The sequence below is a fragment of the Tympanuchus pallidicinctus genome, unplaced genomic scaffold, assembly GCF_026119805.1.
Source record: "Tympanuchus pallidicinctus isolate F22 unplaced genomic scaffold, pur_lepc_1.0 scaffold22, whole genome shotgun sequence".
Taxonomy (NCBI): domain Eukaryota; kingdom Metazoa; phylum Chordata; class Aves; order Galliformes; family Phasianidae; genus Tympanuchus; species Tympanuchus pallidicinctus.
The window spans coordinates 15,243,478-15,266,078 of record NW_026294739.1 but is presented as its reverse complement, the minus strand read 5'-3'; the positions used below and the strand labels follow the sequence as shown (position 1 = coordinate 15,266,078).

Below are 22,601 nucleotides of genomic sequence, written 5' to 3'. Positions count from 1 at the left end.
GCCCCCCGCTATGGCCGCGGCCCGTCCGGGGGCCGCCCCGCCGCCGCCGCCGCTGCTTCCCCTCCTGCTGCTCCTGCTGCTGCCCGGTGGCCGCCGCGCCCTCGAGGGTGAGTACCGGCCGGGCGTGCCCGCCGCACCGAGCCCGGGTACGGGCACACACACGCCCACGGGTGCTGCGTGCTCCGAGTTCGGGAGGGCTGCGGCGTTCGTATCGCTTTCAGGAGGAGTCGGCGCTGCGGGGCCGCCGGAGGAGTGTCCGTGCGCGGTGTCCGGCTCCATCCCTTCGCCGGTGGTTTAACCCCCCCGGTCCCGGCGTGGGGCCGCGCGTGCCGCAGCCTCACGATAGGAGGAGGGATCCCCCCTCGTTCCTGGTCGATTCTGTTTGTTTCCTTTCGGAGGCTCATATCTCGCTACCCGCGGCTTTGCGGCCCCGCTCCGCTGTGTAGCAAGAGGGGCCCGGCTGGGTTTTGTCTCGGCACGAAGTGTGCGCGGCGTCGGGTAAACGGCCCCGCTCCCGGAGGAGGGGAGGCAGAGGGAAACCCCCGGGAAGGAGCGTTCCTCAGCGCCCCGGCAGTGCGCGGCGATCGCTGCCCGGTGGAGGGGCCGCCGCTTTTGTTTGTTCGGAGGCGTCTCTGCGCGTTCGGAGGCTCCGCTGTCCCCGGTGCGGTGTTGGGGCTGCTGGAGCCGGAGCCGTTCGCACTGCGATTCTGGAGGGAGCATTTCCCCCACGTTTGTGTTTTCTACAAAGTTTTGGGGGCGACTGTTCGCGGTGTTGCCTCTCCCCCTCCCCTCTCTCTCTGTACCCAGTGGTTGTTTTTTTTTTTAATTCTTCTTTATTTTGGCAGAAGGGTGGGGAAAAAGGAGAGGAAAAAAAAAAATAACAACATCCTCCTTTGTAGGCTGTGGGAAGGCGAGCTGGGATTCGTGGCCTGCTCAGGCTGGGAAGCAGGAGTCGGGGTGAGGAGAAACAAGTCTGTGCCCAGCTTGCCTGGCATGGGGGCTGCAGGCACCAAATGGGCATCTCCGTGCCCCCAGCCCCTCAGACCCCATTTCCTATTGGCGGTTTGGGAATTGGGAAGGAGCGGCATGATGCGAGCATCTCCCAGCGCTGTCTGACCCGCTGGGGCTCAGCCTCTGCCCTGCTGCCTAGGGGAGACGAGTCAGATGGAGGGCGAACAACCAACTCATGCTGATGGGCTCACAGGTCTTCTCTGCTTCCCAAATGTGCAAAAGGGTCAGGGAGCAAACGCACTGCCCCAGGAGGTCAGGGCCTGTCCCAGGTGGACTGCTTCGGGGCCTGGCTGGTACTGCACAGCATTTTTGGGGCTGGCCTTGAGTCCCTTGGGACTTTTTTTTCCCTCCCCCTCTCCCCCCGTATTTTCCTCCTCCTTTTTGCTGTTGTCTGAGCTATAGGGGAAGTTGCCGTGGTTCCCATCCCCGCTGCTCATCTCTGGGTCAGCCAGCTCCAGCACTTTGGCTGCACTGGGGCGTTCCCAGCCGCTCACAACACTGCTTCCTGACGGACACAGAGCTCTGGAGCGTGCACGTTCGGTTGGATATTTTAGTGCTGACCATAAATCTGGCGTGGCTGTAAATCTGCACTCATGTCTTCCAGGCGACGGCAGCCCTTGGGTCCTGGCTGTTCTCCCCCAAGAGGTGACGGGCCGCTGCCTGGCCAGGGGAGCATGGTCCCGGCGGTACAGAGCTGGATCTGCTCCATCCTCGGGGGCACAGCATGGCATTGGGTTTCTTTACGAGGCCCCACGGGGGTGGGGGGAGCGGTGCTCGGCTGTGGCTCAGTGAGGGCTTTGTGCTGCTGAGGAGAAAATGGTTTCTCTCCAGATCCCGTAAGTGCGCTGGGTTTGTTTGAAGTCACAATGTGTTTTTCTTCTCCGGTTCAGCAGTCCCCGGGCCGGCTGCAGAAGGAATGCTCTGTCCGGGGGCAACAGCGGATCCTTTCTCCCGTGCGGAGTCTGGAGTTGAGGAGTTGTCTCGGCAGGGCTGCGGGGTGATTGAGGCCATCACCATCCATATAGGTTAAAGCCCTGACAGGAGGGAGCTGGGAGCCATTGGGGTAGCTCTGCCCATCCCCATTGGGATGTGGGTGAACTAGGATCACTTTTGGAGGAACGTACCCCTCCTGCACGAGCCGCCTCTCTGGTCACAGAGCTCCATCTTCACTGAGTTTCTGTGTGCTCTTCCACCAGCCCCAGCACAGAGGCTATGTGCAGCCCGCGGGCTGTAGCAGAACACCCAAACCAGGAGGATTTATGGGCTTTTCCTCCTTTGACCCCATCCCTGCCTTGCTCCTAGGCACCTCACAGGCTGACCACGCGTCGGGAGCTGGAACCACCAGGTATTTTCTTGGCAGGGACGTTAGCTTTTCCTTTAATTACTTTATCGGTGGGGTGATCCAGGGAAGCCAGCCCCGCTGTTTTATTGATGCTCAGGGTAGGGCTGCGAGAAAAGCAGGTTGCATGGCTCCGTCACACTTGCTGGATTAATTCAATCCCTCGTTCCTCACAAAAAGCTCTGTTTGTGGGAGCTGTGCTCCGAGTCGGGGAGGAGAAGGGCTCTCCTTTGTGTCAAGCAGAGCATGCGGCCAGTCGGGAGAGAGGGAACTCCGCAACCCTGCATTGTCTGCAGCTTTGCCGTGGGCCAGCGCCCGGCTGCGCTCCGGGGCTGTGTCCATCCACCCAGGCTTGGCGACGGGGAATAGCGGCCTCTGGTTTTTAAGGAATGAACCGAAACTCCTTGTTTTGTTGTGATGACTTACTGCCAGAGATATTCGGGGAAACCAGTTGGTTGCATTTTCTTTCCGTGAGCCGTTTGCTGCTGCCTGCTCCAGGAGCAGAGGAGCTTGGTGTTTAATTAAAACAGCCCCAGCAACCTGAATCACAGACTCGCATGTTTTTAAAATTGTAGCTGTTCCTGTTGTGCTGAGTCAAACTGGTTTGTCGGGATCCAGCGTCTCCGCCTGGGAGCTGTGCTGGGGGAGGGTGTGGGGCTGCCAGCCGGGATCCCCCCTCGGTGCACGAGGAAGCGGCGGGATGGGTGCAACGTGGGTCACAGGGACCTGTCCCTGTCCCCAGGGTTGTGCTGGAGCTGGTGGCTGCCATGACTCCCCGCTTCTCCAGCATGGGACCCACGGGGAGCTGGTGTCGCTGCGGAGCAGGCGTCTTCCCAAGCAGAGCGTTTTGGGAAGAGGGGAGCATCCGTGAGGTGACCCCACCGTGGGGATCAGGCCCCGTGCAGGAGCTGGCTGTGGCCCTGGGGATGGGCTGCCATCTTGGAGGCTGCTTGCTGCAGTGCCGTTCCCACCCTGGCGGGTTGGTCCCATTCAAGTTCTCGCTTTGCCTTTTGTTGTTGTTGTTTTATGTATATCACCGTCATTACTGTTGCACAAAATCCAGGCCCGGGCTGGGGCTGGGCTCGCCCTGTGGCGGTCCCAGCCCGTCAGAGCTGGTGTCGGGCGTGGGCCATCCTCCCTCATCCACAGAGCCCCACAGAGCCCGCCAGCAGCGCGGGGCAGGACGGGAGCCATTTTGTAGGCCTCGAGGCCTCGTGCTCCCTCCCCTGGCTTCCAGCATTGCCCACCCTTGTTGGGGCCTTGTGGGGCTGAGTGCAGGGCCTTCATCCCCTTCGCATCCACAGAGCTGAAGAGCCCGGAGACTGCTTCCCCAGGAGCCTGCTTTCCCCTTGGCAAGGCGGGACGGAGCGCGGCTCCGCATGGCCGCCCCTCTGAAAAGGAAGGGGAGCCATCTTGGGAAGAGGCCGGAGCTGCGTGCCGCAGCCCTGCTCCCCGCACGTGTGGCAGCCGGGCAGGGGGTTGCTGTGGGACTTTTGTTGTATTTTTTATTTTATTTTATTTGTGCGTGTCGCTAAGCCCTGCACGTCCCAGGCCTGGCGTTTCTCATCCTGTTGACAAACACCTGTTTCCCAGCCCCCTCCCCAGGAATGCTCCGGGCATGGGGGCCCTGCGGGGGTTGCGGTGCCTCTTGGGGGGGCCACCGTCCCTGCTGTCCCCCCGTCCCACAGGGCCATCCCAGGAGGGATTTTCCCACCAGCATCAGCTGTGGGGGAGATTTGGGCCTCCCTGTCCCTCTCCAAGGTGGGGCTCGGGGGCCTCCTCAGGACAAGCCGTGTCCTGGGGAGGGGATGTGCCCCCCTTCCCCTTCCCCCGGGTGCCCAGCGAGGACTGGGGAGCAGGAGGGACCCCACGGGCCGGGGAGCAGGGAGGGGGCTCGCGGCATGCACGCACACACGGCGTGCGATCCAAGGCCTTTTTTATTAATGAGAAAAATGTGCAGGGCTTGAACGATCGCCAGGAACAGATTTATTCTAGTTCCCCAGAAATTAAACTGAAATGAAGGAGCGAGTCAGCCCGGCCCGGCACCCCCTCCTGACTCTGTGCTTGTTTTAACTCTGGAAGAATCTGACTTCGGGGTGGGGGAGGCGGGGGGGAGGATATTTGGGTTTAAGCAGTTCCAGATGGGCTCGGCGCTCAAGGAAGCGAGCGGAGAGCAGCATGGAGATTTGGGTAACTGCCCCAGGCAGGAGAGAGGAGGGAAATCTTGGCAGGAACCCCTGCTCCGCGCTGCCTGGATGGGATGCAGCTTGGCAGCCGAGCCGCCCCGTCTGTGGGGCGAACCTTTGTGTGTGCAATGAGTAACCTTTTTTGGGGAGGGGGTGTTTTTTAAATATCATTACTCTTTCCCTGGCTTCTTTCCAGAGGTACAACCTGGAAAAAAAACAGAGCTGGGGGGCGGGGGGGAAGGAAGAGAGAGGTATTTCAGATTGCAGCCTGCTCTAACCGATAGAGGCAGAGCCATGGCAGGACTGTGCTGCCTGCTCAAACCCTATGGGATTTTGGAGATCTGCACCAACCTAGTGGCCCCATAGGGACACTGACCCACAGAGCCATGACCATGCTTCCCTCATCCCAGGGCCTGGAAATGCAGACTGGTTTGCTGCCTACGTCCTGGCTAATGGTATTTGTGCCTTGAACAGGTCTGGCGTCTCCGGATCAGATGAGTTATTTCTGTGGCAGCAGAGGGCGGCTGCATGGCTGCTCCTGCTGGGGACTGCAACCTATAAATCTCTCCTGCATGCAGGTCCACATGGGTACTGCCTGGTGCCACACTGCTGACGTTGTCCTATGGAAGCTGATGGCAGGGATGTGCCCATCCTGAGCAGGTGTCTGTCATTGGAAGATTGGCGAGGCCTCTGACAAAGCTTGGGGCTTCTCCGTAGAGTACCTCAGCAGAGGGAAGATGGCTTTTCCCAAAGGAGAGGAAAAGCGGTGAGCGCTGGGGCACGTGCACAGTGTGGGCAGGGAAGGCAGCTCGCCCTGGCAAAGCTGACCCCGGCATGGTGCATCGGGCTCTGACATCCGAAATCCCCGCGGTATTAATAGAACAGTAATTGCAGCACAGGGCTGGACTCGGGCAGCTGGCTCGTGGCCTCTCCCAGCGTCAGCACGGCCGTTCAGCGGGACCAGGGGCTGGCAACGGGACCTGGCAGAGCACGGGCTGCACGTGCCCAGGGCACAGCGGAGCGCTCGGCGTGCGGCTGTAAGGCAGGGACCGCCGTCCTGCTACAAAAACCCTGTGCTTCAGGTACTGTGATTTGCAGGGTTTGCACACAGTGCATGTGGCCCACAGTGCCGCAGCCCAGCTTGGCATGGCTGTGCTTTGCAGTGGTAGAAATCTGCTGTGACTGGCTCGACCCACTGCATGGATGCCTGTCCCTCCCCACATCCCGGGTGCTGCCACTTGATCTGCTTTTCACAGTTGCAGAGCTGGCACCTGTCCTCTCTCACATGCTTCAGTCTGTCTCGCGGCCATCAGGAAACAGCTCCTGGCGAGGAGCACGCGGCCGGAAAACCCTCTTCAGGCAGTCAGCAGGTGGGCGCCGGGCAGGGCTGGATGGAGGCAGCCCCTCTGTCCCTTGTGCTCACAGTCATCCCAGTACTGGCTCTGCCCATGGAGTAGGCGCCAGGTATTGGGGTCAGGGCAGGGGGAGACACAGCCGGATGATGGCTCAGAGCCACGAGGCTGTCTTCCCGGGTGAGTTATTACACCCTGATGCGGGCTGCCCTCACAGGTGTGGGGTTGGGAAATGGAGGGGGAGGATGCATCCTTGTTTGGAGCATCCTTGGGCTCTGCGGGGAGCTGACCATGGGGCTGGGACCAGGCTGCCCTTCCTCAGTGGGGCAGGGACTGCTGCCCTTGTGTGTGTGTGTGTGGTGTGTACAAAGGGGCCTTAATCTCAGTTGGGGCCTCTGGGCCCTGTCATAATGCAGAAATAATGAGTCTATTATTAAGTGCCCACAGTACTTCTTCACTCTGGTGGCTCGCCTCCAGCAGCAGGCAGAACCTGCCCCGCTTGAAGTGGATGTGTCATCATTTGCCTCAGCAAATCCAATCCCCTTTGATGATGGGCCAAACGCCCTTGGCACAAAGGGCCACAGCTGTGATACAGGCCCCACTTTTTTTTCTTCCCTCTCTTCTCTTTGTTCCCAGCTCGTTGGCTCACCCTGGACCTGGGGTGAGCGCGCATCGGTGGGTGTGGGCGGATGCAGCCCTCCATCCCCAGCAGCATGATGGAGCGCAGGGAGAGGGTCACTGCAGCACTCCTGGTTTCCCCCACTGCTGGGAGCAGGCTCAGCGCGAGGCTTGTTCCCAGCGTGGGCGGTGATAGGGAGTGCTCCAGCCCTTCCCTGGGGCTGAGCGAGCTGCCCTGGCCCCAGAGATGTGGGTGGGACTCTGTGCAGAGCTGCCTGTCCGAGACCCCAAGCATGCAGGCGTGCAGAGTGGTGGAAACTGCGGGAGCTGTGGACTGTGCAGTGTCCTGTCAGTGCTGCAAGCACCTTCTCCACACTTCCTGTGCCCAGAGCTTCTGCTGTGGATGCACCCAGGGCTGTCCCTTGCCCAGGGGGAAGAGAAGGGCAGTGGGGTTGGCTGAAACCTTGAGGAGGGGAGAGCAGCGTGCCCTGGGAAAGGCATCGAGGGTCTGACCCCATGCCCGGCGCCCTGTGTGGCTCCACTTTTGTGTACACGAAACGCTCGTCAGCGGGAAAAGTGCAACCTCAGGTTCTCTCCCACAGGCAGCTCTTTGTTCCCAGATAAAGGGCCCTGTACCAAAGGCCCTTTGTGCCGCTGCTTAGAACGGTGCCGGGATTAATTGTGCCGATAGGTGCTTGAATGGGGAGTGCACAAGGCCGCCCGCTCCTGCCTTCATTATCTCAAAACTGAGGAGGAAATTAAAATGTACGAGAGATGCCCCTTTTGGTGGCTTTTTGACTAGCAGGCAACGACCGGAGCTGCACGCTGATCCTGCTGTTCCCAGTCAGCACCTCTGCTCCCAGCGCCCTGATGGAGCCACTGCGGGTGGGATGGGATGGGATGGGATGGGATGGGATGGGATGGGATGGGATGGGATGGGACGGGACGGCTGCTGGGGTTCGGCTCCTGGGCGCAATGGCGCGCGTGGCTCCCAGGGTGTTGCAGAACAGGTTCCTGTGTTTGCAGCAGGGCTGCATGGGTGTCTTTATTAACTTTCTTCCCTTGCCTTCTTCCAGGATGCTCTGTAGTGTGCTGGCTGCCTTCTCCCCGTTGGGGCAAGGATCTGGCGTCGTACCCTGCTAGCACATCCTGATAAAGGCGGCAGTCCCCACGTTCAAAGGCGAGAGCACTTAAATTGGAGCCGGTTGGTGGAGACGATTGAGTCTTCCCCAGCGGCTTCATCTTGAAAGAATTTTCCCTTCTGGCTCAGGCAGCGCTAAGCACAAAGCTTGCCATCACTGCTGTGCATGTCTGCCGCTGAGCCGCGCAAGCCAGGGGCTCTCAGGGCCCCTTTAGGAGAGCCAGAACATTTTGCTGGCCATGCAGCGTGCATTCCTTAGCCCCTGCTTCATGAGAGGTCCTGGGTCCAGGTGGGCTCATACCAGGGCTTCATGTGCCCTGCAAGCTGCTGAGGACCCTGCAAAAGGGACATGGGAACTATGTTCTTCGCAGCTTGAGGTGCACAAAGGAGATTTGGCAGGCAGGGAAGAGGCAGCCAGAGCTTATTGCACAGCCCCATCTGAGAAGTGAGGCTCTTTCCCTGCCCTTGGATCTGTCTCTGCCATAGAAATCCTGCTTTGGTGTGGGGGTGGCTGTGGACTGCTGTGCTTGCCAAATTCTAGCAGGGATTGTGCTCTCCTGAGCTCCTTGGCCTGGATGGAGGTAAGCAGAGGACAACTCCCCAGCAGTGATAAAGTGGGCCTGGGGGAGACTTCCCAAAGCTGCAGAAACTGGGAAACAATTTCCCGTTGACTAATGGAACCAGGCACTCCTCAGCATGCAGGATTTGGAAGGCTTTGACTCACAGCTCAGTGGGCCCTGATGCCATTCACATCTCTCCAAAGCACCTGCAGACCTGCCAGGAGCACTCCAGCACCATGTCACGGTGCCCAAATCTCCCTGGATACCCTAGCTCTGTGTGACAGTGTGTGCCCACTAGGAGAGCGGTGGGTACTCAGCACATCCCAGTACTTGCTGCAGAGAGGCCACCAGTTCGGTTCTGCTGTGCAGAGAAATCATTGTAGCAGCTTTAAGGGCACAGTGCAGCTCTGGCTGGGCTCAGCAGGCAGCCCTGGGGCCATCCGCTGCAATCTTCATGTGCTGTGGGGCTGCAAGGAGAGGCCGGGGGGGAGGGGGAAAGGCTGCTGACCCTGTCCAGCCCCGTGGCTGCAGGAAACCCTGCTGCCCTCCATGCTTGGCCTCATTTCCTTTAGTTGCGTTGCCCAGTTGTTTTATTCCTATTATTTTCCTCCCTGTTCTCACCGTGTGGTTTATGTGGCTCTCGTGCCAGTGGGGCCGGCTCAGCCCTGTTGTTTTCTTTCCCCTCCTTGCTGTTCCGAGGGCAGATGCTGCCAAATGAGGATACGGCGTGTCCCAGCCACGCAGGGAAGAGCAGTGCCGGAGGGGACCTTTGGTGCCGTGGGGTGTGGAGGCTGTGCAGGGGTTTCCCACGCACTGTGGGTGTATTTGAGAACCAGAGTGCCCACAGGACCCCCATGCCATGTCCCCATCCTATCGTGGAGCCCTTGGCTGAATGCATCCCACACTCCGTTACAGCCTGGGTCTCCTCTCCAGGACTTGGCAGCCCTGCACTGTCAGCACGCGCTTGGCTCTGCTCCGCCGCCGGCGCTGCGTTCCCGGCCCCCACAGCACTACTGTGCCCTTATTAGGACAGCTGGCGCCCGGGGCCAGCCCTGGGAGCAGTGCGGGTGGCTCTGCTCCCCATCCCCAGTGCAGCACTGGGGCTCCAGGGTGCCTGGGATGGGATGTCTCATCCTTCGCACTGAGCGTGCTGCTCTGTCCCCTGCCCCACTGCCTTGGGGTTGTGTGCTGTTTGCTGGCGCGGCTGTGAATGCCACACTGTGTTGCTGGCTGCTGCCCCCAGGGTGGGACGCAGGAGGAAGGAATCTTCCAGCCAGGATTCATCCCCATAACGTGTGAACACTTCCTTCCTCTTCGTGCTTCCTCCTCAGCTGGGTCAGCCGGTGCTTTTCCTGAAGTGGAAGAGAAGGTGGAATTGCCCCTTGCTCCTAGGGCTGAGCCGCTGTGCTGAGGACGAGCGCGCTCTGAGCAAGCAATGGCTCTATGCCCTTCGTCTCTATGAGGGATGGACAGATGGCCCTCAGGGAGCTGTGACGAGAGCAGCAGGGCTCATGCCTGCAGCTGGATGGGGGGAGCGTCCTTTGGGGTTGCTGGCCAGAACCTGCAAGCGCACTGGATTGTGTTGCCTAGCTCTGGGGTTTTACTTCATGCTTGCAGCCCTTTGCCTTCCGGCTCCCCTGGGCAGGAGGAACCCAAGCCTCCAGCGTCCCACCACTATCCCAGCCTAGATGTGGTGGGACATGGAGGGAGTAACATCATTCCCCGTCATTGCATTACTCTCCTGGCTTTTGTGTGCAGCAGTGCTCACTCGGAGCTGCAGCTCTGCCTGGGATTAGCGACAGCTGCCTGCAATTGCAGCTCTTCCCAGACAAGCGTCTCGCTCCCCCAAGGCTGGGGCTGGGGCTGTTTGGGGAATGCTGTCGGGGTGGTTTGTCTTGTAGTCTGCTCCAGGAATGTTGGCCAGACGGTCAAATTCTTCTCCCCTCTTGTAAAATGAGTGATGTGGGGCGTCTCTGGGAGAGCAGCCTGCCAGTCCCTCCTTCTCTGGATAAACCTGCCTGGCCCGCACCGCCCTGCCATGGGAACGGGCCCTTTCAACCTCAGCCACAGTAAATACGTGCCCTGCCAAAGCACAGGGGGAGGTGCACAAGGGGCCGGGAGGTGGGGGGCTGGCGGCCGGTGCTGGGGGTGGCAGCGCGTCCCCATGCCACCTGGCCGGCTGCTCCGCAGGGACGCCTCGCTCTTCCTGTTCTGACAGCAGAGCAGAAATCTGGAGTCTGTCTGCGCCGCTCCCCCTCCTCCCACCACGTCTCACCCCCCAAGTTGCTGTTTTCCACAGAAATGTCAGCCTAAGCTCTTTTCTCCCCCACTCCTCCTGTTTTTTTCCCTTGAATCTTGGCCTTCATCTCCAATTACTTCTCTCCTTCCTCCCTCTCTCTCTCTAGAGACCCTGATGGACACGAAGTGGGTGACCTCAGAGCTGGCATGGACAACCCATCCAGAGACGGGGGTAAGTCTGAAGTCGGTCCTGCCCCCAACTGCTCCGGGGTCCTTGGGGTCGTGGTCCCTTGCCCACACTTCCCCTTGCCCTCCCCTGCTTCCCTTGCTTTCTGAATTCCATAGCTCCATGCTGACTCCCAGCCGCTGGAGCAGTGGTCCCTTGGTCACTATGAGGGTCCCCTGGTCACCCTGTAGGGCTGGGGCAGGCAGACGTGCTCCCCATTGTCTGCTGCCCAACCCGGTGCCAGGGTCTGATGCGCTGCTTCTCTCTTGCAGTGGGAAGAGGTCAGTGGTTACGACGAGGCTATGAACCCCATCCGCACGTACCAGGTGTGCAACGTGCGGGAGGCCAACCAGAACAACTGGCTTCGCACCAAGTTCATTCAGCGCCAGGACGTTCAGCGCGTGTACGTGGAGCTGAAATTCACCGTGCGAGACTGCAACAGCATCCCCAACATCCCTGGTTCCTGCAAGGAGACCTTCAACCTCTTCTATTATGAGTCGGATACGGATTCTGCATCTGCTAATAGCCCTTTCTGGATGGAGAACCCCTATATCAAAGTGGATACAATTGCTCCGGATGAGAGCTTCTCCAAACTGGAGTCCGGCCGTGTGAACACCAAGGTGCGCAGCTTTGGGCCGCTCTCCAAGAATGGCTTTTACCTGGCTTTCCAGGACCTGGGGGCCTGCATGTCCCTCATCTCCGTCCGGGCTTTCTACAAGAAATGTTCCAACACCATCGCTGGCTTTGCTATCTTCCCGGAGACCCTAACGGGGGCTGAGCCCACGTCGCTGGTCATTGCACCAGGCACCTGCATCCCCAATGCAGTGGAGGTGTCTGTGCCCCTGAAGCTGTACTGCAACGGTGACGGCGAGTGGATGGTGCCTGTGGGAGCTTGCACGTGTGCTGCAGGGTACGAGCCAGCCATGAAGGACACCCAGTGCCAAGGTAAGGGCTTGGTACGGTCTCTCTTGGCTCCTCCATTGCACTGCATGTGTGCGCTCATGCAGAGGAGGTGTTGAGCTAGGTCTCATTTTGGAGGCTCGGGAGCTTAGGTGGCTCCGTAAAGATGGAGCATGTGTGCTGTCTCAGGACTGGTCTGTGCTTCTTGATGTCTGGAAGCTTTAAAGCTTTTGTGGTCCATTCCGGCATAGCTTACCGGTGCCAAGCTGGGGTGCATCTGCTGAGAGCTGAGATATGGGATGTGTCTGCACGGCACGGTCTGCAGCGCCATGTGGCTCAGGGAACGTAGCAAGTCCTCGTGTGCCTCCAACACTTTCCTCTCACCCCCGCTGCCGTGACCGATGTCTCTGCCCTCCCTCCTGCAGTGTGTGAAGGTGCAGGTGGTCAGGGTGAGTGCTGGCTCCCGGCGAGTGAGATTTCACGCTGCCTGTGTGGAGGCATTCAGAACGCCGGTGGCGAGCGGGGCCCCACTGAGCTGGCTGTGGGAGGCCCCCTGCCAGAGCCGCAGGCTTGCAGCGAGCCTTCCTTCCTTGGAGGGAAGGAGAAAGCATCCTGCCTGCAGATGAGTGGCACTGGAGAGTTGGTGTTGTTGTTTCACCCCAGGGAGGGAATGCTGATTTGGAAAGATCAGTGTGGATGGGTGTAGTGCTCGCTTTTTGGGGTTATATTGCCTTAGGGAGCTGCCTCCAGCACCAAGCACCCTACCCTGGAGCAGGACCCTGCTGCTCCCTTTGGATGGAGGCACGGACAACGGGGCGCCAGGGTGGGTGCCTCGTGCTCGCAGATGATGGGCTGCTTGGCGCCGAGCCCTCGCTCTTGGCAGGGGCAGTGGGATTTGGATGTCTATGTGACCGTAGCGACTGCTTGCAGGGAGCTTAGTCTCTGAGCACCATTGGTCCCAGAGCATCCACCGGCACCAGGCACCCACTGTTTCGTTTGTTTTAAGGTCCCTGCTCCTAGGAAGCTGGCTCCATGTCGCTTGAGCTGCGAGATCCTACAGCCCCTATGGGGTGTTTTGTTTGCTGTTCCTCAGCAATGAGAGGGGCGTGGGGTACCACTTCACGCCAGCCTTCGTGGCTCCCCATTTGGAGGAGGCAGCAGAGGCAGTGCTGCATACAACATCCCCCCAGGAGAGGCAGGGAGAGGAGCCTCATCCTTCGCCCATCCTGCAGCCAGCCCACGGGCAGTACTTTTGGGTTCTCTTTGCACAGGGAAGCTGCAGGCATGACCCCATCCAGCGCCCATCCCCTGCCCTTCGCTGGGTTGAAATGGCGTCCGCACGTTTCTCTGGGAAACTCGGCACCACGTTCATACGATCACATTTTCCACCATATGACCGTGTGTTTTAAGTGGAAACAGCTGAGGAAGGGCTCGCATAACCCAGCTCCATTTTCTGCTCTTTGTTGGCTGCTTCAAGCGGCATTTCAGCCTTTATTCCACCGTTTTGCAGCTCACAGCTCATTCTGGCATTACCCCTGCGGGTAGCTGGTGCATGGAGGCAGCAGGACGGAGCCCCCCGTGCCATGTTGCACCCTGTCCCAGCACCGCTGCCTGGACTGCGGAGCTCAGAGTGCCGTGAGGTGCCAGATGGCATTTTAATAAATAACAATACTGCGTTAGTGCTTAGATGGGATAAGCCCTGTTGTAAATCTCCTCTGTTCCCGAGCCTTTCCATGGCCTTTGAAGCTCTCCTCCTCCTCCTCCTCCTCTTTATCTGCATCCAGCGCTGGGATTAGGCTCCTTATTCAGACCTGTGACAATACTCCTTGGATCCCAGTCCCGCGGGATGAGCCCGGCTGAAGGCAGCTCCTTGGGCACGCTTTGTCATGCGAGCTGCGAGGCTGGGATCTGCCGCTCTGCTCAGGAGTTGCCACAGCATTGATTTGGCATCTCATTCTCAGCCTCATTATCTTTATTTAATTAGCACACGGCCCTTCTGGGGGTTGTGCCGCTTCCCACACACTCCGTGCAGAGATGCATGGAGGCAGCGCTCACGGGAGCGGAGCCCGTGGCCAGGGTGGGACCATGGGACGTGTGCCCTCATCCCCTCTCACTCTGCAGTGCCCCACATCACTTTGGGGCTTTGCACATGATGCTTACAGGCCAGCAGTGGGATTTCCCAGGGAGCAGTCGGATCTCAGAGCTTCATGAGAGCACTGCCAGCAGAGCTCCAACCCTTTCCTTTCGGTCCTCTCCTGCCATACAGGGTGTGCACGGCAGTGCTGCTGCCTATTTGGGTGCTGTCAGCAGGTGATAGCAGGTCAGGCTACGGCCAAAGTGTGGGGTTTGTCAAAATGCATTTTCCTCGCGATCAGTGACTAATGGGAACATCACCACGAATTAAAACAAAAAAAAAAACAACAACAAAAAACGCCAAGCCAGCATTGCATTCACCAACTGTTTGCAGCTTTGCATTGCAACACGGGGTTGCTGCATGAAAACCAGGAAGTGAAACTGCCTTCTATTAATTGGCCGGGATTACAGATCAAAGGCAGTGCAGGCAGAGCAGCGCTGGCGTGCAGAGCTGGGCAGCTCCACAATGGGCTGCTTGTACCACGGCACGGAGATCTGCCGTCCTGCCTGTGACCCACTGTGGCTCCGGGGGTACTTTGCTCATTGAAAATTCCCCCTTTTTTTAACACAAAATATCATTTTCCCCACCTCTTACTCAGATGCCACTGCTCAAACCCCAAAGGAATCTTCCCTTCCTCTGACCTTTAAGTTTATTCCATTCATTTCTGGGCTGCACGGGTGTAAAATATTTCTACCTAAAGGGTGTTTTAAAAGAAAAATCAAGTGCCTTTTAAGAGAGACTTAAAACATGAGCCACCGCCTTGCCAGGGGCTGGGCTGCTTGCACGGCTCCCATCCATTTGCAGCTGCTTACAGAAGAGCAAAGGCAGTGATCAGCATAGGTCCATGAAGCACACATGGTCCTGGGAAGAGCTGATAGCTGCCTGTGGGGAAAGGACAGGGCTGCTGGGCAGAGGGATGCAAGCGGTGTCATTCATCTGCACACAAGGCTTTCTGCTTCAGTCCTGCAGGGAGGGAAATAGCCAGGATGGGAAAGCAGTGGGATGGGGAAGCAGCTGAGGGGTGAAGTTGGGGCAGTTCGGAGCCGCTCCATGCATGGGAGGGGACCGCAGGTTTCGGGGGATGCTCGGTGTGTGGTTCCCCCGTTCCATGCAGTCATCACTGGGGTGAGTCACCGTGCTCTCGGTGGTGCTTTTGTTTCGGTGTTTTTCGGCTCCCTCCCTTGGATTTTGCTCACGGGGTGGGGACAACACGGGGGAAGAGTGCAGGAGCAGCAGTGCAGGATCCGGCTGTGGGACTGATGTGCACCAAGAGAAGCAGCCTCCTGTACAATTCCCCCCCATTGCTGGGTTGCGGTCTCTCCTGCCATCCAGTAGCCCCTCTGCAGAGCTCTGCCTGCTTCCCTAACCCGTTATCCCGTGGCTGTCAGCAGCTGTCATGTTCTCCCGGGAGGTGACCGCAGCCCAGTGCTGGGAGATGTGATCTGCGTGCAGAGGTTATGGGCTGCTATTTGATTTGAGGATGCTTCAGCGGGAAAGAAAGGGCAGATGCAGAGCTGCGGGTGGAAGCGAGGAGCTCAGCCTGGCGGCTTCGTGCAGGAGGAGATGACACAGATCCGCGGGGACCTGGGATCAGCTTTCAGCTCAGTTACGGCTTCAAACGTGGCTGAGAGCTGTCACGCTGCCACCGAGGTCCTTATGCTCTGATTTATTAAACAGAGTTGAGGCACGGCGGTGCAGCTGGGCCTCGCCTCCCAGCCTGCTTTTCCCCTTCCCAAATGGGTGGCAACGAGGCCAGCACTGCAAAGAGGAGGAGGAGGAGGCAAGGAGGAAGGTCTCTCAGAGAAGAGGGGTGGCTGTGGGCTCATCAACCCGGGGCCTGGCTGTGTGCTGGTGCTCTCCCAGCCCATGCCTGGCCTTTTAAGCTCCACACAAGCACTCCTCCAGTTTCACCCCTCTATTATTTCAGGGGGGTTTGTCCCCGACAGATCCGGGCTTTTGTCCATAACCAAAGCATGTTTGGTAGCTCTCGAAGCCCAGAGTGTTCCTGTCCAAGAGGTTTCAGTCATCTCTCATTCCTCAGCAATCTGGTTCCTGATGTGTGAAGCTGCATCCACCCAGTTTTAACTGCCTTCAACTGCGGCTGGGCTGGGCCCGTGCATGCTGGGGCTGCTCCGGCACCTTGGGCTGCTCCCTCCATATCTCAGGGGGATGGAGCACTGCTTTCATCCCTTCCTTTGGGATTCCTTTTGGGCTGCCCAGAATGGGCTAAACTTTAGTTTCTAAAGGGTGGATGCAGAGATCTGAAGGGTAGACCTCTGTCAGGCCAGTGAGCCAGCCTGTAGGGCCCGTCCTGTCCTCTCTGAAGGGCTCTGGCCATGAAGTTAGGGTGGCTCCAGTCCCTGCAGTGCCCAGGTGCAGTGACCCACAGCACCCCGGTGCCGGAAGGCTTCCATGCAGGGTGTCAGGAGATGGTTCATAGCAGGAAACTTCCGCTCGCCACGGCTCTGTGAAGCAAGTTGAAGCTCCTTGTGTTTAGGGTGATGTCATCAGGAAGGCATGGGGCAGGAGTTTCCACTTCAGGGACTGCCGGGCCGGCCGCATGCCTCAGGGCCAGGCAGATAGGGCTGTGGGGGTCTCACTGATGTGGGTATGGGGCAGGAGATGTTGTGGGCCCCGTGCTGAGAAGATTCCACATCCCGATTGTCACAGGGCTGCACTAAATGAGGCTATTTGAAGGCACAGGGTGATTTCCCAGTGCCGTTCTGCTCCTCGGCCTGAGTGCTGCTAATCCCTTCACGTGCCCCTCGTTAGGGCCGAGCGCCCGCGGTGCGAGCGGGGCCAGCTCCAGGGCTCCTCCAGTGTGCATCGGAAGCGGGGGCAGGAATGTTGTAATCTGGTTCAGCACACAGAGCTGGAGCCAGAGCGGAGGTGCCGCCGCCACAGGCTGAGAAGTGGTTCAAGTGGCCAGGGTGGGAGATTCGGGGTGGGGTGGGCACTTCAGGGCGACGGGGGCCTCCCGTAGGGAACGGGCCGAGCACATCCTTCCCTGACCTGTGCCTCCAGGAACGGAGCGCGGGGCTGGGTGTGGGCAGGGGGGAGCCGATGGAGCATTGCTGAGTGCCCTTCATTAATGCGGGTTCATTCTCCCTTCCTCCAGCATGCGGCCCGGGAACGTTCAAATCCAAGCAGGGCGAGGGCCCCTGCTCCCCCTGCCCTCCCAACAGCCGCACCACCTCGGGAGCAGCCACGGTCTGCATATGTCGCAGCGGCTTCTTCCGAGCAGACACCGACCCCGCAGACAGCGCCTGCACCAGTGAGTGCCGTGCGGGTGGGATGGGAGCCGGGGTGGGAGGAACGCCACGGGGCAGCCATCCCTGACATCCCCCGTGCCTCTCCAGGTGTGCCCTCAGCCCCACGCAGCGTCATCTCCAACGTGAATGAGACGTCGTTGGTGCTGGAGTGGAGCGAGCCGCAGGACGCGGGCGGGCGGGATGACCTGCTCTACAACGTCATCTGCAAGAAGTGCAGCGTGGAGCGGCGGCTGTGCACGCGCTGCGACGACAACGTGGAGTTCGTGCCGCGCCAGCTGGGCCTCACTGAGCGACGCATCTACATCAGCAACCTGATGGCCCACACCCAGTACACCTTCGAGATCCAGGCGGTGAATGGCATCTCCAGCAAGAGCCCCTACCCTCCCCATTTCGCCTCCGTCAACATCACGACCAACCAGGCAGGTCAGTGCTGTCCCACACCACTATCTCTAATCCCCTGAGTGAATTCTCCTGTCCATTTAAACACACGTCTGGAAGGCATGTGGTCTGAATGCATGCAGGCAGGGAAGGGCAGGCTTGGCAGAGATCTGGTGAGCTCCTAGACCCACCCCGGAGAGATGCTGTGCCTGCTGCAAAAGGAGGAAGAAGGCGATGAGATTTCTCCTCCCCTGGGCCTGGGAAGGCTCAGCACCAGCCCAAAGCTTCTCAGCCAGCTGAGTGCTGCGCCGTTCTCTTCCGCCCCACTTGGCCCAGCTCCAGCGTGCTGGTAATCTCCAGCCACCACACTGATATGATTTCACAGGTCTCACTGGTGGGGTGGAGTGCAGAGCTCCCTGCAAGAGGAAGAGCACAGGGAACTCTGCTTTGGGTCCACAGGGTCCTTCCTTGGGCCAGTTTGCAGCTGTGTACAGTATGAAGTGTCAGCTCAGTGCTCTGAGCAATTCTTTGATCCCTTGTCATCTTGTCTGCAAGACTGCATCTCCTTCAGAGGCAGTCCCAAGGCTTTTCAGCTTTTTCACTGTGGTTATCTAAGCAGGTCGTGAGTTCCTCAGGGGTCCATCCTGTGTAGGACCTCTGGGGACACACTGTGCACAGCCTGGCACAGCCAAATTTCCCCTCTTTCCCACTCCCAGCTCCATCTGCCGTGCCCACCATGCACCTGCACAGCAGCACTGGGAACAGCATGACACTCTCATGGACTCCCCCAGAGAGGCCCAACGGCATCATTCTTGACTATGAAATCAAGTACTCTGAGAAGGTAAAGCAGAGAATCCCTTCCTTCTCCCTGGCCTTTCTGGCCCGGAGCCCCACAGTGACAGGGTGACACGTCACGAGGTGACACCTGCATGTCTCCCTTGCAGCAAGGCCAGGGCGATGGCATTGCCAACACTGTCACCAGCCAGAAGAACTCGGTGCGGCTGGACGGGCTGAAGGCCAATGCCCGCTACATGGTGCAGGTCCGGGCGCGCACAGTGGCTGGATACGGCCGCTACAGCCTCCCCACCGAGTTCCAGACGACTGCAGAGGATGGTAGGTGCCAGCATGGGACTGCCTCCATCCCCCAGCCCTCCTACACTTGCCTCTTCTCCAGCCTGACTTTTCATTCCTGCTTCTCCCTGCACCAGGCTCCACCGGCAAGACTTTCCAGGAGCTGCCTCTCATCGTGGGTTCGGCCACTGCGGGACTGCTGTTTGTCATCGTGGTGGTCATCATCGCTATCGTCTGCTTCAGGTAGTGGCTTTAGGGGAGTGGTGGCTTGCAGTGAGGTGGGGGTCACTTCTGGGCAGAGTTCCAGCAGCTCCAGTCTGAGAGCAGAGGGCTGGACCTGCTGCCCTGGGGTCCTGCTGTCCGACGAGGAACTCTGGCTTTGGCTGCCTGTAGTGGGATTTGGAATCTGGCAGTGAATGTCTTTGCCCCATCAGGAAAGGGATGGTTACTGAACAACTCCTCTCGTCTCCTTTGGGCAGGAAGCAGCGCAACAGCACAGATCCTGAGTACACAGAGAAGCTGCAGCAATATGGTGAGTGTGAGGCCAGCACATGTGCTTTCTCCTGAGTCCTGCCCCACGCACAAGCGAAGGTGCAGCCTTTGCTACTTGAGAACCATGCCAGGCAGGTGTGGCATGCCATCCATGTTGTATCCCCCCTGGTGATGATTCCTCTGCCCTTGCAGTCACTCCTGGGATGAAGGTCTACATTGACCCCTTCACCTATGAAGACCCCAATGAAGCTGTCCGGGAATTCGCCAAAGAGATTGATATCTCCTGCGTCAAAATCGAGGAGGTCATTGGAGCAGGCAAGTCCCAGGGCTGGGCACAGCAACTGCTGAGAACACAGCCTGTCCCCAGCTGCCTGCTCATCCCCTTCTCCCCCACAGGGGAGTTCGGTGAGGTGTGCCGCGGGCGCCTGAAGCTGCCTGGCCGCCGCGAGATCTTTGTGGCCATCAAGACACTGAAGGTGGGCTACACGGAGAGGCAGCGGCGGGACTTCCTGAGTGAGGCCAGCATCATGGGCCAGTTCGACCACCCCAACATCATCCACCTGGAGGGTGTGGTGACCAAGAGCCGCCCCGTCATGATCATCACAGAGTTCATGGAGAACTGCGCTCTCGACTCCTTCCTCCGGGTGAGCAACCGGTCCCACCTCGAGCTTCTCCATCCCTCTGTATGGTCACACTGACATCCCCAGGGCTAAGATATGCATAGACATCTCTGGGTGGAGGAACCAGGATAGCCCTAGAGTGAAAGAAAGGTGGTAGCACACAGAGATCCCTTCCCAGTCCATTCAGGGTGTTAAAACCCCTCTGATCTCTCTCCTGGCAGCTGAATGATGGGCAGTTCACAGTCATCCAGCTGGTGGGGATGCTGCGAGGCATCGCTGCCGGCATGAAGTACCTCTCAGAGATGAACTACGTGCACCGGGACCTGGCTGCCCGCAACATCCTGGTCAACAGCAACTTGGTCTGCAAAGTGTCAGACTTCGGGCTGTCCCGCTTTTTGGAGGATGATCCGGCCGACCCCACCTACACCAGCTCCCTGGTATGGGATGCTCATGGGAATCTGCAGATCTGGGGACGGGAGGACAAAGCAGGTGTGTCCTCAATAACAGTGCTGTGTATTGTGTATCCCTGCAGGGAGGCAAGATCCCCATCAGGTGGACAGCTCCTGAGGCCATCGCCTACCGCAAATTCACGTCGGCCAGCGACGTGTGGAGCTACGGCATCGTCATGTGGGAAGTGATGTCCTATGGGGAGCGACCCTACTGGGACATGTCCAACCAGGATGTAAGTGTTCACCCAAGAGTGAGGAGCTCGGGATCGCCAGCAGGGACCTAGCACGCTCACGGCCTGCTTCTGTGCGCCTCTCTTATGCAGGTGATCAACGCGGTGGAGCAGGATTACCGCCTGCCACCCCCCATGGACTGCCCCACAGCGCTGCACCAGCTGATGCTGGACTGCTGGGTGCGGGACCGCAACCTGCGGCCCAAGTTTGCACAGATCGTCAACACGCTGGACAAGCTGATCCGCAATGCTGCCAGCCTGAAGGTCATTGCCAGCGTCCAGTCTGGGTCAGTGGCATCCCCAGTCTTTGGGAGTGCAGAGGCATTTAGGGCTGAGGACATAAGACAGCAGGGATAAGGCATCTCCCTGCTTCCATGTGCAGCTCTGCACCCCCTGCTCCCTGTGACCCGTGGCTCTCTTGCCTTGCAGTGTCTCCCAGCCGCTCCTGGACCGCACCGTGCCCGATTACACCACCTTCACCACCGTGGGAGACTGGCTGGATGCCATCAAAATGGGACGGTACAAGGAGAACTTCGTCAACGCCGGCTTCGCCTCCTTTGACTTGGTGGCGCAGATGACAGCAGAGTGAGTCCCTGCTTGTGGGACTGGGGCGAGTGGTCTTGGGTGGATTGCGTGTGGGGTTGTCCTATGGGGTGAAGGTCTGTGAGTGAGGATCTGGTGGTAAAGATGGTGTGAGAGGGATGTTGGAGAGCTGCAGTGAAGATGGGATCCCTTGGTGCACCTAGATGGGGCAGGGCCACGTGCCAGTTGGTACGGAGGTGGGCAGATCACCAAATCCATCTTCCTCTCCTTGCAGGGACCTGCTGAGGATAGGAGTGACGCTAGCAGGGCACCAGAAGAAGATCCTGAGCAGCATTCAGGACATGAGACTGCAGATGAACCAGACGCTGCCGGTTCAGGTTTGACCGCAGGGGACTCTGCATTGGAACGGACTGAGGGAACCTGCCAACCAGGTTCTGTTTGCAGTGCAGCCCGGCTTCCCGATTTCCCCTTCCCGTGGCGCTCCTCTGCCTCGGACGCTCGCCGGGGACAGGCTGGGCCGGGCCACCCTTCCCTGGATCGGAGGCACTCGTGCCAAGAGGGAGCCCAGCTTTTCGTCCCGTGTCCCGCAGCAGCGAGGCAGTGACGCAGTCTTCATATTGAAGATGGATTATGGGACGGAGATGGCGCATCCCGCTTCCCGCCCTGTCTCAGTGCTCATCAGTTTGAAGAGATGTTCTGCTTCTTGGATTTCTTTACACCCCGGTTTTTCCCTCTCAAGTCCTCACTTTCCCCTATCCCTGATGCCACAGACTGTTGACCCGTCCACTGAGTCCGTCAGATGCTCCGAAGCCTTCACCGAGCCCGGTACCCTCGTGGAGACGGCGCAAGGGACAGGGCTAAGGCCCAGACAATCACTCCACCCCTCCGCACAAGGGTCCTCACTGGGACGTGTCTGAAGGGGAAAGGCTCTGCTCCCTTTTTGGCTTTGCACGCCAGAACCCGAACCCCGTGAGATTTACTATGCAGGGAGTTAGGCAAAAAAAAAAAAAATAATAATAATAGAGAGAGATATATTAAAAAAAAAAAGAGGGTGCAGAAAGGGGACCCTCTTGGTTCTCGTGGCTGGCTCTGGTCTGCAGAGTGAGGCCATCAGCACGTTTGCACAGGGACCCTCCAGCCCCCGAAGCGGGGCCGGGAGCGGGGTCAGGGCCACACGGAGGCCTGGCCTCCCCCAGCCTCCTGTTTTATGCAGAAGGAGCGGGTGCCGCTCCTGCCACACGCTGTGATTGCTGCCAAAAGACTCACTCACCTTCCTCTGACTTCACTGCAGCCCGCTTCCTCCGTGCTGAGGGCGAGACTCCCAGCGTGCGTGAGTGTGCGTGAGTGTGTGCGTGCGTGCGTGAGTGCTGGCCGGCAGGACTGTGCGAGGCAATGGGCAGAATAAAGGCAATAAGAATTTTATCAGCGTTTCCTTTGCTCGATCGCTCTCGCTGCACCAGCACGGGGCTGCTGCCTCCATCACTGCCCGTGGCTGCAGGTTCCCATGTCCCTGTGTGCCCATAACCGCTGCTGTAACACCGACGCTCTCACGGGGTCCCTATGGATGCCTATGGGCACTGATGTGTGCCAGCAGGGAGGTGCCAAGCAGATGGGTGCCAGCCCTGTGCCTTCCTGTGGGGCACTCGGGCTTGGAGTCTCAAGGCACAGCCAGCCCCAAAACTCAATCTGGAGCTGCTGATAGTGCTTTTTCCCATTCCCTCCTCGTGCTGTACTCGACCTGTGGGACTGCAGCCCCATGAGTGCAAACTGAGCGAGGCCAGCCCCGACCCACGGCACATGGGGAGCACAGCACGCCGCAGGGCTTGGCCGCAGCCTGCTTT

At 59.1% G+C, this 22,601-nt stretch overlaps 1 protein-coding gene across 3 annotated transcripts; it reads left to right on the top strand.

Annotated features, from left to right (window-relative positions):
- Positions 1–22,182, top strand: EPHB3 (EPH receptor B3). Of its 3 annotated transcripts, none has more exons than XM_052685517.1 (16): positions 1–107; positions 10,613–10,677; positions 10,944–11,616; positions 16,824–16,979; positions 17,065–17,400; positions 18,072–18,196; positions 18,300–18,468; positions 18,564–18,669; positions 18,906–18,958; positions 19,111–19,233; positions 19,315–19,562; positions 19,760–19,975; positions 20,071–20,220; positions 20,311–20,504; positions 20,647–20,802; positions 21,035–22,182. In XM_052685517.1, the coding sequence occupies exons 1-16, from the start codon at positions 11–13 to the stop codon at positions 21,141–21,143; spliced, it is 2,976 nt and encodes a 991-aa protein (XP_052541477.1). In that variant the 5' UTR covers positions 1–10; the 3' UTR covers positions 21,144–22,182. The 3 variants fall into 3 exon arrangements, with proteins under 3 accessions (XP_052541477.1, XP_052541476.1, XP_052541478.1); XM_052685516.1 differs by having other exon boundaries at positions 18,861–18,958; XM_052685518.1 differs by lacking the exon at positions 1–107 and adding an exon at positions 10,426–10,510 and having other exon boundaries at positions 18,861–18,958.
- Positions 22,183–22,601: the final 419 nt, after the last annotated feature.

Coding starts and splice junctions, on each gene's coding strand:
- EPHB3 (XM_052685516.1), top strand. CDS start 11: ATGGCCGCGGCCCGTCCGGGGGCCGCCCCGCCGCCGCCGCCGCTGCTT. Junction 18,197..18,299: donor AAATCAAGTACTCTGAGAAG/GTAAAGCAGAGA, acceptor TCTCCCTTGCAG/CAAGGCCAGGGCGATGGCAT. Junction 20,221..20,310: donor GGGACATGTCCAACCAGGAT/GTAAGTGTTCAC, acceptor TCTCTTATGCAG/GTGATCAACGCGGTGGAGCA.